Here is a 13,928-nt window from a genome sequence, read left to right on the forward strand (position 1 = left end):
CATTTGATGTACTACATATTTCAGCAATGAAAGGTTGCTAACAATTAAAAAAAGAAAAAAATAGACCATCTCAAATGTTTGGTCTAGAAAAAGTGAAGACTGTTGGAAGGAGACCATGATAGATTGTTGTGACTAGCTTTTTCTTGAATAGTTCAAAGGAGAATAAATATTTTTTATGTTGTATAAATGAAACTCAAAACGTTATATCATGGCAAACTACACTCACCACCTTGAGGCCCTTGCTTAGAAGGGACACAGGAGGTCATAGCCAGAAATCCTAATGAAAAATCACCCCCCAAAAAGGCAAAAAAAAAGCACCAAATTATTTTTGTCATTTATTGTGACCAGACCACTACCAATAAGGGTGGTAAAGGACCTAAGGACCCGACAGGTAGACCCGAGACCTAACTTTGAGTGCAGATATGGGTCTAAAATTTGAATCTAAATATTATTCGGTTCCAGGTCTAGGTCCAACCGGACCCGAAATATTTCCATCCCTATCTACAAATGATTATATTGCTTATGTTGCTCGCTATTTCATCTGAAAAGACGAAAATGCCCTGTAGGCAAACAAAGGCCCTTTGCCCCATTTATGACACATATATGAATAAAAATAGTCTCAACTGAGAAACAAGGAAAATTCCATTTCTCTCCGTATATACCCCTCTTAAAACGGCCTTTTGTAAAGGTGCAGTTTCTATAGGGTTGCAATATTAAACAATCCAATTAAGGTGCACCTCCAATTTTTATCATAACATATATTTTTAGTATATATATATATTTTAAGATTATTTGAAAATATATTTTTATATCTAATTATAAAATTTTAAAATTTAAAAATAGTTAAAATTAAGTGGATCCATAAATATATGAAAATCTTGAAAATGAACGGTTTAGATAATTTATTGCAAGATATACTATTTATAAGCATATTCGATCAATTGGAAAGTTTTTCAACATTAAGGGCCCGTTTTGATACCTGAAAATATATTACTGGCGTAGTACATTACCTGTGGATGGATTGTTACTGTTTGGTTAATACTTATATGTAACATAGGAAATACATTGTTATTGTTTGGCTATGTCTGAAATAAATATAGGAAAGGCATTACCAACATTTTACCAACATGTGCCTATAAACTATCGTTTCTTTCTTTTTTGTCACAAAATTCCACTAAAATGCATAATTATTATTTCTTTCTTTTTTTTGTCACAAAAATTCCACTAAAATACTAAATTAAAATCATCATCATACCATTTCAAAAAGATTTATGATAATATCACCATTTCAAATAGATTTTTTAATAATAACTTGTACCATTTTACAGTCATGATACTATTTCCTACTTATTTTAAGTACCTTTGGCACTTATATGCAATCACACATGTTTTCTAACCTAACATTGGTTTCAACACTATAAGTCATTGGAACAATATGATTGGAATAACATGATTTTATTATGATAAACCTTATTTTTATTTATTGTTGATAAAAGTCTTTCAAATATCTCTCTATATAATTTCAAATAAACAAAAAATTTATGATACTAAGTTCAAAATCAGTGGGTAAGAGTTAAAAAATGGGAAGAAGTTTCATTAGTAAACTAGAAGGTTGAGTAATTACAATATAACATTTTGAGGTATCGGATGAGCCTAAAGAGATATGTTATTTCAAGTGAGATTTTAGTAATCTTTCATAAGGATTATGTTATGTAAATTTTTTTATTATGATTGTGTCGTGTTTTTATTATGATTGTGTCGTGTAATTTATCATTGATTATTAATTTTTATTTTTGTTATTTTTATTTTTATATGACACTATGCCTTGAGATAAGGGACGAGCTTAAAAAAAGACGGATCACGTGAAATTTTTTATTATGATTGTGTTGTGTAATGTATCGATTACTGATTTTTATTTTTATTATTTTTGTTTTTATATGATAGCTGATGTCTTCAAATGGAGGGACGAGTTTAAAAAGATAAGCTATTATGAAGAGATTATGAAAAGAGAGGACTTAAAAAGATTTTTTTAATTAGAAACATGATAGGCAAAGCCATACGCGAAATTTTTTTAAAAATTACTTGTCACTCTCATAATGGATTTTTCATTTATTATCATACGTAATGAATTTCCTAATTTTTTTTTAAAAATATTGCGTAATTTCTTTTCATTTTATTACGATTGGGTATCCAATTTTATTACGATTGGGTATACATAAATATCCTATTTTCTTGTAATATATTTTCACGTAATATATTTTGACTTACCCAACGAACCTAAAATAACCATTTCTTGTGGATGTTTTTTGGGATGCATTGCAACCTTATATGAACTTCTTATATAAACTTTTTCCGTTCATAAAAGCCAGCCCTACGTTCCCGCGTCATTCCTCTTCTAAATTCGCCTTCGTTTACACATTTTCAGAGGCTGCAATTTCACTTCCCTGGCTTTGCATTTTGATCGGAAAATGCAGATCTATTTCCTTAATTAATCGGTAATAATCTATGAAATAAACACACTTACAGCAGTAGTCAATCATTATTCATATCTGAAATTCATTAGAAACGAACTTTGTGGCATTTGTTTTGCAGAGGAATCATGGCTATGTCCAGAGATATACATGAGATCGTCTCTAAACTTTCATCCGACAAAACAAAAATCAGAGAGGTGATGGTTTTTATTCAATTTCCTTAGCTTAGTGTGCTTATTATTTCATGATTTTTAATGAGGTTTATGGTTTTTTGTTTGTTGATTTGTTCCAGGAAGGTTCTATGAAGTTGTGAGACATTTAGCATTTCAATTTCATGATTTTAAATGGTGTTAATGGTTTTTTTTTTGTTGATTTGTTCCAGGAAGGGGTTAAGCTTTTGGACATTTATCTGGAAGAGCCAGGATGCCGCAGCTTCTGCAAATTTCTCAGCAAGAACACTGCTAAGCTCCAGCGGAATGAGATTCCTCACTGTAATTTCCATTTACGCACACACGCACACACACACATACACACATACACACATACACACATACAATGGGGCTAGACGGTTGGGAGTGTGTGTTAGTATTTAAGTTTTGTTCTATTCTATTTACAAATCGTATTAGACTGAAATTTTTGAGAATGTGTACCTGATTTTTTTAGGTGTGCCTCACATGGGCACAAACACCTTCAAATTTCCAGCTCAATCCCATTTTAAAAAAGTAAAATTCATATACTACTTTAGCACTCCGACTATTTTTTATGCTTCATGTATTGCCTGTAGTCGTTAATTTGCTGCAAATGTCATTGATTTCTATAAGAAATCTAGAATAAATTACTCATTTAATGAATCTAATCCTGTTGGAATATGATTATAGTTATGTTAGGGTTTGCTATTTTTGCATTCATTCAATAAAGCTCTGATTGTGATTGCCTTTTATTGTTAATCTATGCATTATACATGCAATTTTTTAAGTAATTTTCTGGTTTTGGGGGTTAAAATACTGGATGTCTTCGGTGTAGTGTTGCAATTGTAAACACATTAACTGATCTCAAGCCTAGATCCTGGACAAGGTTATAGAATTCAGCTCAGGCCTTGGGCTCGGCCTAGCCTGAGCTGACTTACTTGGCCGAGTCCTGCAAAACACCAAATAGGCCCAAAATAAAAAATAAAAAACAACAGTAAAAAATTATTAAAATAAAAACTGGCACAAACTGAAATAAGAAGTAGAAATTGTTAAAGTCTGTAAAAGATGAAAAAAGTTGTATAAAAGATCGATTATTGAAAAAATTGATTTATATATTGAAATATTTCAATAAAAATAAAAACAATACAGTATATAATAAGAATATCTCACAAATCATCATGGAGCACCTAAAACTTTTATAGATGCATATTTCTAAATCATATATTAGTGGTTTTTAAACAAAATTTGTGATTTAAGGGATTTTAAGAAGGGCGAGTTGGAATAGAAACTCGCCCTGGCAGGGTGCTGAGGCCTAGTTGCTCGGCTGAGTCGACTGAGCCTTGGCTGACTCCTTGAACTCTGATCCTGGAAGATCTAATATAGTTTTTTGACATGTATGCTGCTCGTTATTATGAGGAACCTACTTGGCATTCACACTGAACTTTATATTATTGATTTAATATAGTTTTAAATGCTTGTTGTTATTATTAGATCTTCTTGGCGTTCATACTGTGCTACATATCATGGAAAAGGTTTATGCAAGTCCTAAGCTTTGTGATAAAATGTAAAGCGGCATCTGAAAATCTGCTTGAAAACGTGATTCCTCCCAGAAAACCCTCAAATTTATCCTCTTGACTTTGACAATTATGGATTTGGAGAAAATGGATTTCAAGCCTTATAAATAGTAGTAGAACAAATTATTTGGAACAATCATTTTCAAGCATTCACGCATCCGCAAGATATGCACCATTTTGGAACTTCATATTTGGTGTGAAAATATATTTTTGGGCCATCATAAGGTTTTCCGGTGTGGGAACTGCATTTTCCAGCAGGATTATGAGGTCATAATTTTTTGAGATGTTATGTTATGTTATTATTGTGAGGTGCATTCACACTGAACTAAGTACTATCGCTTAACATTGTTTTGATGAAATGTTATGCGTACTTTTGGCATTCACACTGGATTATATTGTTCTTGCAGCTGAAACGTGGCCATATCTTCTCACATTGCTCATCCAGTGTGTGGCCACAGAGATATCCACGAGCAGGAAAAGGGCAGTGAAACCAATTTTCTTTAAGACTCTTAAGAACTTTGTTGACCATGCAGAAGACATTAAGTATTCAGGTAGCTAATGGAATATTCCAATTCCTATGTATAACCATATTTTTTTCCTTCACCTATTTTCTTCATTTTGCTGTTTTGTTTTTTACTCTTTATTATTATTTTTTTCATATTTTGTTATGGGGACTAATTTTTCCCTTGATTAAGTAGGGTTGTTCATGCCTGTGAATGTAAATCAGCTGATTATGGAATCATCATTTTCTTTTTTCCCTTTTTGATGTTTAAATAGTACTTTAGAACAATATCTGCTCCACATGGATTTTAAAAATGTGTTATTAGTGATCCTGCAATCGGGTTCTGGAAAATGGAAATCATCCTAGAATGGGTTGCTAACAGCTTATTGACAAAAAATGACTATTAACAATTGTCAAAAATGTTCTGTGCTTATTGTCAAGAATGACTATTAGCAATTGTAAAAATGTTAGTGTATTTCTATCATAACATTCTTAAAGAATAATTTATTTGGAAACAAGGTATATTCATTCATTTAGTATATGAGCCTGAAATCTGATGATTACATAAAACTAGAAACTTACTCGATTGAAAATTGACTGCCCTTGTCATTTGATAGATATGTTACTCGTATTGGCAGATTTCTGTTTATATGTGTCCTTATCTTATTTCAGTGGTACGTTAAGGATCAGTTTGGATGATTGGTAACTTTATCTGTTACTCACGAATGAGGGTTATTCATGAATAAGGGGCAAAGGGTTTTTTCTTTTTCCACTTTTCTTTAAAGTACGTGGGGAAGAGATTGCACTGTTTTTTATGTGAGTGAGAGAGACAGGACTTTCTCATGAATAACTGTATAGCACCAACAATGCTTAAAACAATTATTGAATGAACAGCTAGATGCTAGATGTTGGGGCTTATTTTATGAATAAGTGGAGTTTCCAAACTGGCCCTAAACTTTTCGAAGCTGTAAGTCACTTTATAAGGGGTGAGGTATTCAATGGGGCTTTTCATAGTGAAGGAGTGTTTGGGTCCTGGCTATATCTTAATGATTACAGGAACTTGGAGCAGATAGTTAAAGATTGTTTATGAAAATTCTTAAACGTTAAAATAGCTAGGGAAGTTACATTGGAGGTTGGGAGTGTTTGATATTTGTGATTGTTGGTTCTTTGCTCCTTGTGAAGAAGGGAAGAGGAAAATGCAAGTGGTTTCAGTGTAGATCTTAAGGTGGATATAGGACTATGAGATTAGCTCTGACCTCTGGAATAGCTGCCAGTAATTAAAAGATGTAGCTGGTTTGGTGTGTGGGATCTTGTTTGGATGCCTCTCATTGCTAGGTGGATATAGGAATTGTATGTGATTTTGGCTCTGAATTTATGGTCTTCTTGCAACATGCCTTTATTTCATAGAAGATTTTCATCTCATAGTGCCATTACCAAGCATTGGAACTTTGAATAGTTCCATTTGTATGTTGAATTGCTGAACAAGGCAATTGTCTACTTCTTATTGGGGCAGTGTTCTGGCTCTGACTTCATGGCCTGCGTGCTTTTATGAGGGCAATATTTGTGCTTTTAATCTCATAGTTTGATTATTATGCATTGGACCTTGTAGAAGTTCTGTTTGTATGTTGAATTGCTGTACAGAGCAATTGTGCTTTTATTAGTGCATTTTTTTAAATTTTTTTACAATGCTTATGAATGGTTTTCCTTTCAGGTAGGACAGTGCTGCTATTGCCTGCCATTAAGCCACTCTTCAATCACATATGGGAAGTTCTACGGGATGCTACAAACTTTCCTTCTGATTACTACAACATTCTTCAACAACTGGTGGCCAAAAAACAGTATCGCATAAACTTGAGAAAGCGACTTTATTGCAGTGAGTGTCGACTTCATGATGTTATGCCATTTTGTTATTTTGACTTACGGTTCTGGAGCCATTCTTTCTGAGTTTCAAATAAATATTGCTTTTTATCAGTGTAGTGCTGCCCTTTGCTGTTCATTTTCTGACTCATATGTTACTGTGTTCAGGTCTAGTACTTAATTTAATGAGAAAAGTGGAACTATCTTTGAAGGGAGAGTTGAATTCCAATACGAGCTCTAAAGAAGTCCAGACGCTTCATATACTCTTGGAGAATCCTCCTGGAGACTTCCCTGATAATTTAAGGGAGGAACTTGTCAAGTGGTTTGTTGGGTTTGGTCCTCACTTGAGGTTCGTTTTACACAGTAAATGGCTCAAGAGACAAGCTTTGTGTCTCCATTTTCCTATGAGCGATAAATTGTTTTCCTTTGAGGGAGATGAGGCCTTCTAATATATATCTTGATAGATTGAGGGTTTATAATTCTGAAGGCATTTTCTTTTTCTCTCTAATTGCTTTAGAGCCTGTGTGTTTGCATGCCTCCGTGCTTCCGTGCACGCATCTTTGTGGGTGTGCTCACACTCAAATTTGGCTCAAAATAGCTTTCAATATTTTAATTATTAAGAAAATAGCATATCTATTGACATATTTTATCATCTTCACCATTTAGCTTAGCTTGGTGGCCCTTTCAAAAATTTGTTTGAGCTTCAAGAAGAAACCAAAAGGGATGCTGTCCAAACTTCTTATTTTTTAATTAGGACTGTTGATAATTTCAGTTGGGGAAATGCTTTGCCTTGTAATACATGAAGTGAAGAAGCACTCATAATTTTGAAATATTCATTGAATGAACTTTTCAAATTCTTTGAGTGAACTTATGACTTTTTTTTGTTTTGTTTTGTATGTTTATTCTGATTCTTATACTGCTTGATATGAAGAAGTGGATTATTAACATTTGGGGTTGTTCGTGGTTGGATGTGATCTACCAGAGGTTAAATTGATGAGGGCATTTTTCAGCCTGACGAGTTAGACTGGACCGGTTTATCGGTCAAATGGTTATGAATTAAACAAATAAGAAATAGAAAAATACAAAAAAATTGAAAGAGAGAAAACATGAAAATCCAAAAAATTGAAAAATAAGAAAATTTAAGAAAATAATATGAATAAAAATAAAATTATAACATTCCATGTGTCCATATCTCATGATGTACTCCAATAATCAATAAACAATAACAATGAAAATGATTTGTTGAAGGCAAAAAATTATAAAGTCACAACTCCATAACTTCACATCTCATAGACCACAGTCAGTTTGTTACAATAGTAAATCACATACTGATGACAAATTCATAAATGCTAAGAAAAATGAATACAAGTCATATATAATAACTAATTTTCATCTTCATTGTCAATTCTCCACCATCAGTTCCACCTCCATCCTCGCTATCAAATTCCTCTCTATTGGGCTCTAAATCATCCTCTCTACCACCTATGAGAAAGATTTATATTATTACGTAATAGAGTTACAAAGTAAGTTATCAATATTGTTAATAAAGAGCAAATCAGAAGAAGATAAAAAAAAAGAAGAAAAGAAGAAGTGTGACGGGAGAAAGTGGAGAAATAAGAGAGAGAGCGAGAGAGAGAGAGAGAGAGACGTGATAGAGAAAGCGAGGTGCGTGTAGGATTTCTAATTGCCCCAGGGTTGAATAATCCTCCACACACCTATTAATATTTTATTTGTAGTAGATGATGTTGATACGTATTACAAAATGCCCTTGTAAGTAATTTAATGTAACCTAATCTCCTAAAGTTTATAAAAAAGACAAAGATACCCCACATTGTAGTGAGCATTAATAACCACAAAATAATTTAATCTTTAACACCCCCCTCAAGCTGGAGCACATATAGCACTCATACTGAGCTTGGGACAAATTTGCAGAGTCTGGTTAGGACCAAAAACCTTGGTGAATATATTAGCCAATTGATACTTTGACTTCACATATGGAGTTATTATCTGATTACTTGTCACTTTCCGCCAAATAAAATGGCTATCTACCATCATATGATTTGTTCTCTCATGAAAAAACTGGATTGCTGGTGATATGTATGGCTGCTTAATTGTCATAAAATGTCTTCAGTGACTTAGCACCTAAGAATCCCATTTTCCACATCAAGATTTTCAATCACATTTGTTTACATACGTTGTGAGCCATTGCTCTCTGTACTCGGCTTGCACTAGACCTTACTACCACACTCTGTTTCTTGCTTTTCCAGGTTACCAAATTTCCTCCAACAGAGGTATAGTAGCTCATAATAGATCTTCTGTCTGATTGAGACCTGGCCCAGTCAACATTAGAATTGCTCTCGATGCTAAAATGGGCATTCCTCGTGTAGACGAGTCTTTGACTTGGAGCCCACTTCAAATATCTCAAAATCCTCCTCACTGCTTCCCACTGTGGTGTTTTGGGAGAATGTATAAACTGACTCACTACATCAATAGCAAAAGCTATAATTGGCTGAGTGATTGTCAGGTAGATAACTCTACCTACAAGCCTTTTGCATCTGCCAGAGTCTTCAATTATATGTGATTTTTTGATAGTTTAGTACTTGGATCCATAGATGTATCAACTGGCTTAGCACCCAACGTTCTTGTTCCTAACAACAAATCTGTTACATATTTCCTTTGAGACAGACTAATGCCCTACTGGGTCCGGGCCACCTCAATTCCAAGAAAATACCTTAGCCATCCCAAATCTTTTGTCTGAACATACTGTTGTAGATAGCCTTCAACTTACTAATTCCTTCTTGATCACTCCTTGTAATATGATATCATCAACATAAACTGCTAAGGCAATAATTCAAGTGGATTATTTCTGGATAATACTGAATGATCCACAAGACTGTTGAAACCCATGTGCTATAACAATTTCACTGAATGTCTCAAACCATGCACGTGGGGACTGCTTCGCCATGAATTGCTTTCTTCAACTTACATACTTTGTTTGACCCGTCATGAGCAACAAACCATGGTGGTTGCTCCATATATATCTCTTCTTGTAAATACCATGAAGGCATTCTTAACATCTAGTTGCCACTATAGGTATCTCTTATTTGTTGCTACAGATTGAGACATTTATAGTTTACTAGTAAAACAACACATGCTTTGCACGTGTGATGAGAGCATTAAGCGTCTAATAAAAAATGAAGAAATTCAATCTAAAGATATGAAAACAAAAAAAATAAATCTAACTAAATTGTAAGAAAAGTTACATAATTTGGTGTTGAGAGACCTAAATAATTCATCTACCCATGAAATCAAATTATCTTAAAAATTAGCTATTCGCAATATAAAATAAAAAAAATATACTGGAAATAATATGCAAAATATCATAAAAAGAGAAATCTATAAATATTTTTAATGGAAGTTTATGTATTAGTCCCCATTGAATGAATTTATAGTAATAAAATAGAAAAGCATTTCTTTATTTCATCAAACAAACTAATTGTCAAACAAAAGAAACCAAAAATGAAATAGTTCTATCTTACCTTTAAAAACTCGAAGAATATGATATCGCTCTCTTCAGAAAAAAGGAAAAACAAAAATGGATTAATTGTAGTTCCAAATACAGGAAAACATCAAATAGTTTCCCTCTCTTTCTCTCTCTCTCTCTCTTGTAAAGCTTGGAGAAAAAAAAATTGAACATACCTAGAACACAAAGAAACTTAAACTAGAACATGATGCTCACTTGGTTACAAAGGTTGCAACAAGCCTTCAATGGATTAGAGGCATGTGAAGTAAAAGATAGGGTAAGAGGCGAGCCACTGTAGAAGGTCAAATTTCGATGAGCTCACATCATGGAGGATGAGGTAGAGAGAAGGGGAAAGAAGGATACCTCATAAAACACATAAATATTTATATGATAATGTATCATCTGAGAAAATAGCAATCTCTAACTATGGAGATGATATGTGAGTCAAATCTTTCCAAACATATACCTCCTTGATTGGAGACTCTCTCCAATTTATTAGAAACGGCTAAAATCTTTTTATGTATGTCTCATGAAAAGTTGATATGATAATAATTTTGCCATGTATATCCCTCCTTGATGGGAAACTCTTTCCAAGAAATAGTTAAATGAAATATTTTAATGCATCTCACACAAAAATTTGATATGCTAATTTCATTTTTTGTGTAAGATTTGAAAAGAATTTCCTTATCTAAATTTAACAAAAATTTCCTTATCTAAATTTAAGAAGAGAAAGAGAAATAAGAGTACACATGGATTTAGGAGTGAGAAGGCTTAGGAAAAGATTTGGCATGCAATTTTTGAAATTTATCTAATCCCTTCTATCCTAATAAAGGGGGTCTATTTAACCTACATAGTTCTTTAAATTCTTTCTATTTAATTGTCTTCTCTACATTTTCTATTTAATTGTCACTTACCTTACATACTCGCTAAGGATAGGGTCCCTCTTTATTCTTGCGCCATGTGTCCATCATTTATTTTCGGCTTAATAATGTAGTATAGATATTGTCCCATTCTTTCTATATAATTATTTCCACTTGTGGTTTCTTTACTCCCGAACAATAGTGGACTTTTGTAAATTATATTTGTGTTTATTATTTTTAACTACGATGCAGAGATGAGAAGGTTTCATGCAAGATTTTTCAGTTCATCAATATATTTCTGTTAAAGGATGGTCCGAATTTAGGCACCCAAGTTCTGGAGATTCATTTGGTTGTTCGGGAAATTATGGTTCAATGCTGGATGTCGACTCATGATCGAGGACTAAAGGTACAAACCCACTAATACCTTCTGTCTCTTCTATCAATTAGTGAATCGACACTTGAAAGTCTTGTTTCGTGCAGAATGCACTTATTCTTTATGCAAGGATACAATTGAAATTGAGCAGGAGATCTTCCGTTAGAAGTGAACTGTTAGAGCAACTTTTATATGTTGTTAGTAAGATACTGGACCAGAGTGATTCTTCTGGGTCTAGTACCCCATGGTGAGTTTGTTTCATTTCTCTATTTGTTTCTTGCTTTCATTTTGCATATTTGGATGACTAACTGTATATTGGGGAGACAGGTATATTGACATTGCAATGAGAGGCAGGGTTGGCAGCATTGCTAGTTCACTGCACAGTTTGATGGAACTTGCGGCTTCTGTTATTTATAAGGTGGTCTGAATCTGAAGATAAATTTTCTCATCCATGAAAGCTCTTCTCTTTTATGTCAAATCTATAATTGCTGAATGTGTTGTTACAATGATATTGTCCTCTTTCAGGCCTGTACTCATGCCCTTAAGCCACCTTCTTCTGTGAAACGAATCAAGAAGGATGACGCCGAAACACGATTGAAAGAAGGGATAATGAAAGGAAAATGGTTATGGTGAGGTCATGCTTTTGGACTGTCTGTTTCTCTAAGCTTCACTTTAAGAAGTTCCACTCTCACTTTGGATTGGATCTAGGAAAGAAAACGCGATCATTTTCATCAGTGGATTTTGTGCTAGTGTTGTGTTGAGTTCTGATCCAATGTTAGTTGAACTGTGTGTTATAGAAGAACTAATGGTTTGTTCGTTGTCTTCTTTTTATATTAAAAATAGTCTTTGGGTTCTTGGGACTTGCTAGACTCCTGAGCTGTGTCATACCAAGTTGGCTTCAGCTGAGTCTTAGAGAGACTTGGTGTAGTTAATTGATAGGAAGCCTTATACTCTGGGAAGTCTCTTGATTAATCATAATCGTCACCAGGATTCTGAGATGATTCAATTAGGGCAAGTACTGACCTGAATGCCAAGTTTTAAAACACTGGATAATACTATGACTTGTTTTTGTTGTGTGCTACAGGAATTGTGCTTTTTGTTTCCTTCTACGGAATCATCGAACCCGTATTCCTAAAACACTTGTCCTTAACTGGTTTGAAGGCTTATCTGAAAGTTTTGAGAGGTAATGTGGGCTCAATGGTGTGCAACTACACATAGAGAGAGTGAGACGAATGCTATTAATTCATAACCAGTTAATGGGGATTCCTTGTAGATGTTAAAATCATGGATTGATTTTCTCTGGCAGGATTATTAGCGAGGGAATCACTGCACATGATTATGATAGTCCGCTTTGGGCTTTGCGGTATGTTATTGACGATTGAATGATATCCTATGCCTTTTCTGTTTCATGTACTTGCTCTTTGTGGCTCGACATGGAGATTAGTGCAAATTAAAGCTATATCAGTTTATTCTTTATCCAAAATGCTGTAGTCTCAGCTATGTAGCTTCTAGAGTCACAACCTCTTATTCCTGATCTCCCTTCATGATGTTTTATATGTTTGTGATTGCCACTTTTTCTATTCAATCTTTCTGATTCAATGTCAAGATTGGTTTTTTTTTATTGATCTTTTGATAGACATGTAACTAATATAATATCGAATTTGTATTTTGAAGGAGCTTGCAGGAGCTTGCTGCTCTATCATCGTTCCTTTATTCAGTAAAGTCTTCAAATTACTCCAATGCCATTTCTTGGGAGGTATACTATCTTCCTTCAGTCTAGTTATGCTAGCTCTAATTTCATGCATAGGATTTGATTTCTCCTTTTTTACGAGAAAACGAAAGTTTTGTCACTTCACAGGATTGGTGTGTTGGAAAAGATACACAGTAACTTCAAAGTTCTAGTTTCTATTGTATTATTCTTGCTGAGAAGAACATCAATACCAGACAGTGAAAATGGAGACATGCTGCGAGTTCCTTTTCAGATTATACAATTTTGATTCTTTATACTAAACTTACCTTGTCTGAGGTGGTTTCCCTCAGTAATCCAAAATCATGCACAGTAAGAGTTTGATACTTGATTCTCAGGAGGAGGAGGAGGAGGAGAAGGAGGGGAGTGGGGGTGGGTGGGTGTGTGTTAAATGAGGTACTAAGTGCTATAGGCCAACCTGCCATACCTTAATAAACATGTCCATGGTTAGTATAATCTGTAAAATGAATTAGTATTCCTAGTTGTTAAATATTGTAGAAATAAACATAATTGTTACATTCTCATGAAAAAGTAAACCCTATGGAGTTGAGATGATCACGAGTTCATGAAAATCGAATTGTTGATCACGTGAGTAGTTATTTTTCACAGAATCTGCAACTGCTTGGGGTCTCACGGCAATTTTGTGATGTATCACAAAAGTCAGCTTCATAACTGGAGTTTGTGGCACTCCACTGCGTTGTTTTTCAATCATGTGTCAAGGAAAATCGAAAAATCATTCATGCATATAAAAGCATTCATACATTTGAGACAATTGGAATCGGAAGATTTTGTCAGCTGATGAGATTCTGTCTTCAATAATAAAACACTATGAT

General features: G+C 33.9%; 1 protein-coding gene across 15 annotated transcripts in view; it reads left to right on the plus strand.

Annotated features, from left to right (window-relative positions):
* Positions 1-2,289: 2,289 nt before the first annotated feature.
* The window catches only part of ATM (Serine/Threonine-kinase ATM-like protein), a 175,096-nt gene continuing 163,457 nt past the window's right edge, over positions 2,290-13,928 (plus strand). For 13 of the 15 annotated variants that reach the window (XR_016059815.1, XR_002281003.2, XR_016059813.1 and 10 more), the window contains exons 1-13: positions 2,290-2,495; positions 2,593-2,668; positions 2,854-2,962; positions 4,641-4,784; positions 6,447-6,608; positions 6,761-6,941; positions 11,228-11,381; positions 11,456-11,595; positions 11,676-11,766; positions 11,874-11,977; positions 12,433-12,531; positions 12,655-12,711; positions 13,023-13,104. Coding sequence is in view for 3 of the 15 variants with exons in the window: in XM_020667487.2 (XP_020523146.2) it covers positions 2,329-2,495; positions 2,593-2,668; positions 2,854-2,962; positions 4,641-4,784; positions 6,447-6,608; positions 6,761-6,941; positions 11,228-11,381; positions 11,456-11,595; positions 11,676-11,766; positions 11,874-11,977; positions 12,433-12,531; positions 12,655-12,711; positions 13,023-13,104 (1,566 nt within the window). In the remaining 12 variants the exon portion in view is untranslated. Of the gene's footprint in view, positions 2,496-2,592; positions 2,669-2,853; positions 2,963-4,640; positions 4,785-6,446; positions 6,609-6,760; positions 6,942-11,227; positions 11,382-11,455; positions 11,596-11,675; positions 11,767-11,873; positions 11,978-12,432; positions 12,532-12,654; positions 12,712-13,022; positions 13,105-13,928 lie in introns of those variants that run through there. The other 2 variants (XM_088872724.1, XM_020667492.2) reach the window with 2 other exon arrangements.

Source organism: Amborella trichopoda, chromosome 1 (genome assembly GCF_054954075.1).
Source record: "Amborella trichopoda isolate Santa Cruz 75 chromosome 1, AtrichopodaSantaCruz75HAP2 v2.0, whole genome shotgun sequence".
NCBI classification, from domain to species: domain Eukaryota; kingdom Viridiplantae; phylum Streptophyta; class Magnoliopsida; order Amborellales; family Amborellaceae; genus Amborella; species Amborella trichopoda.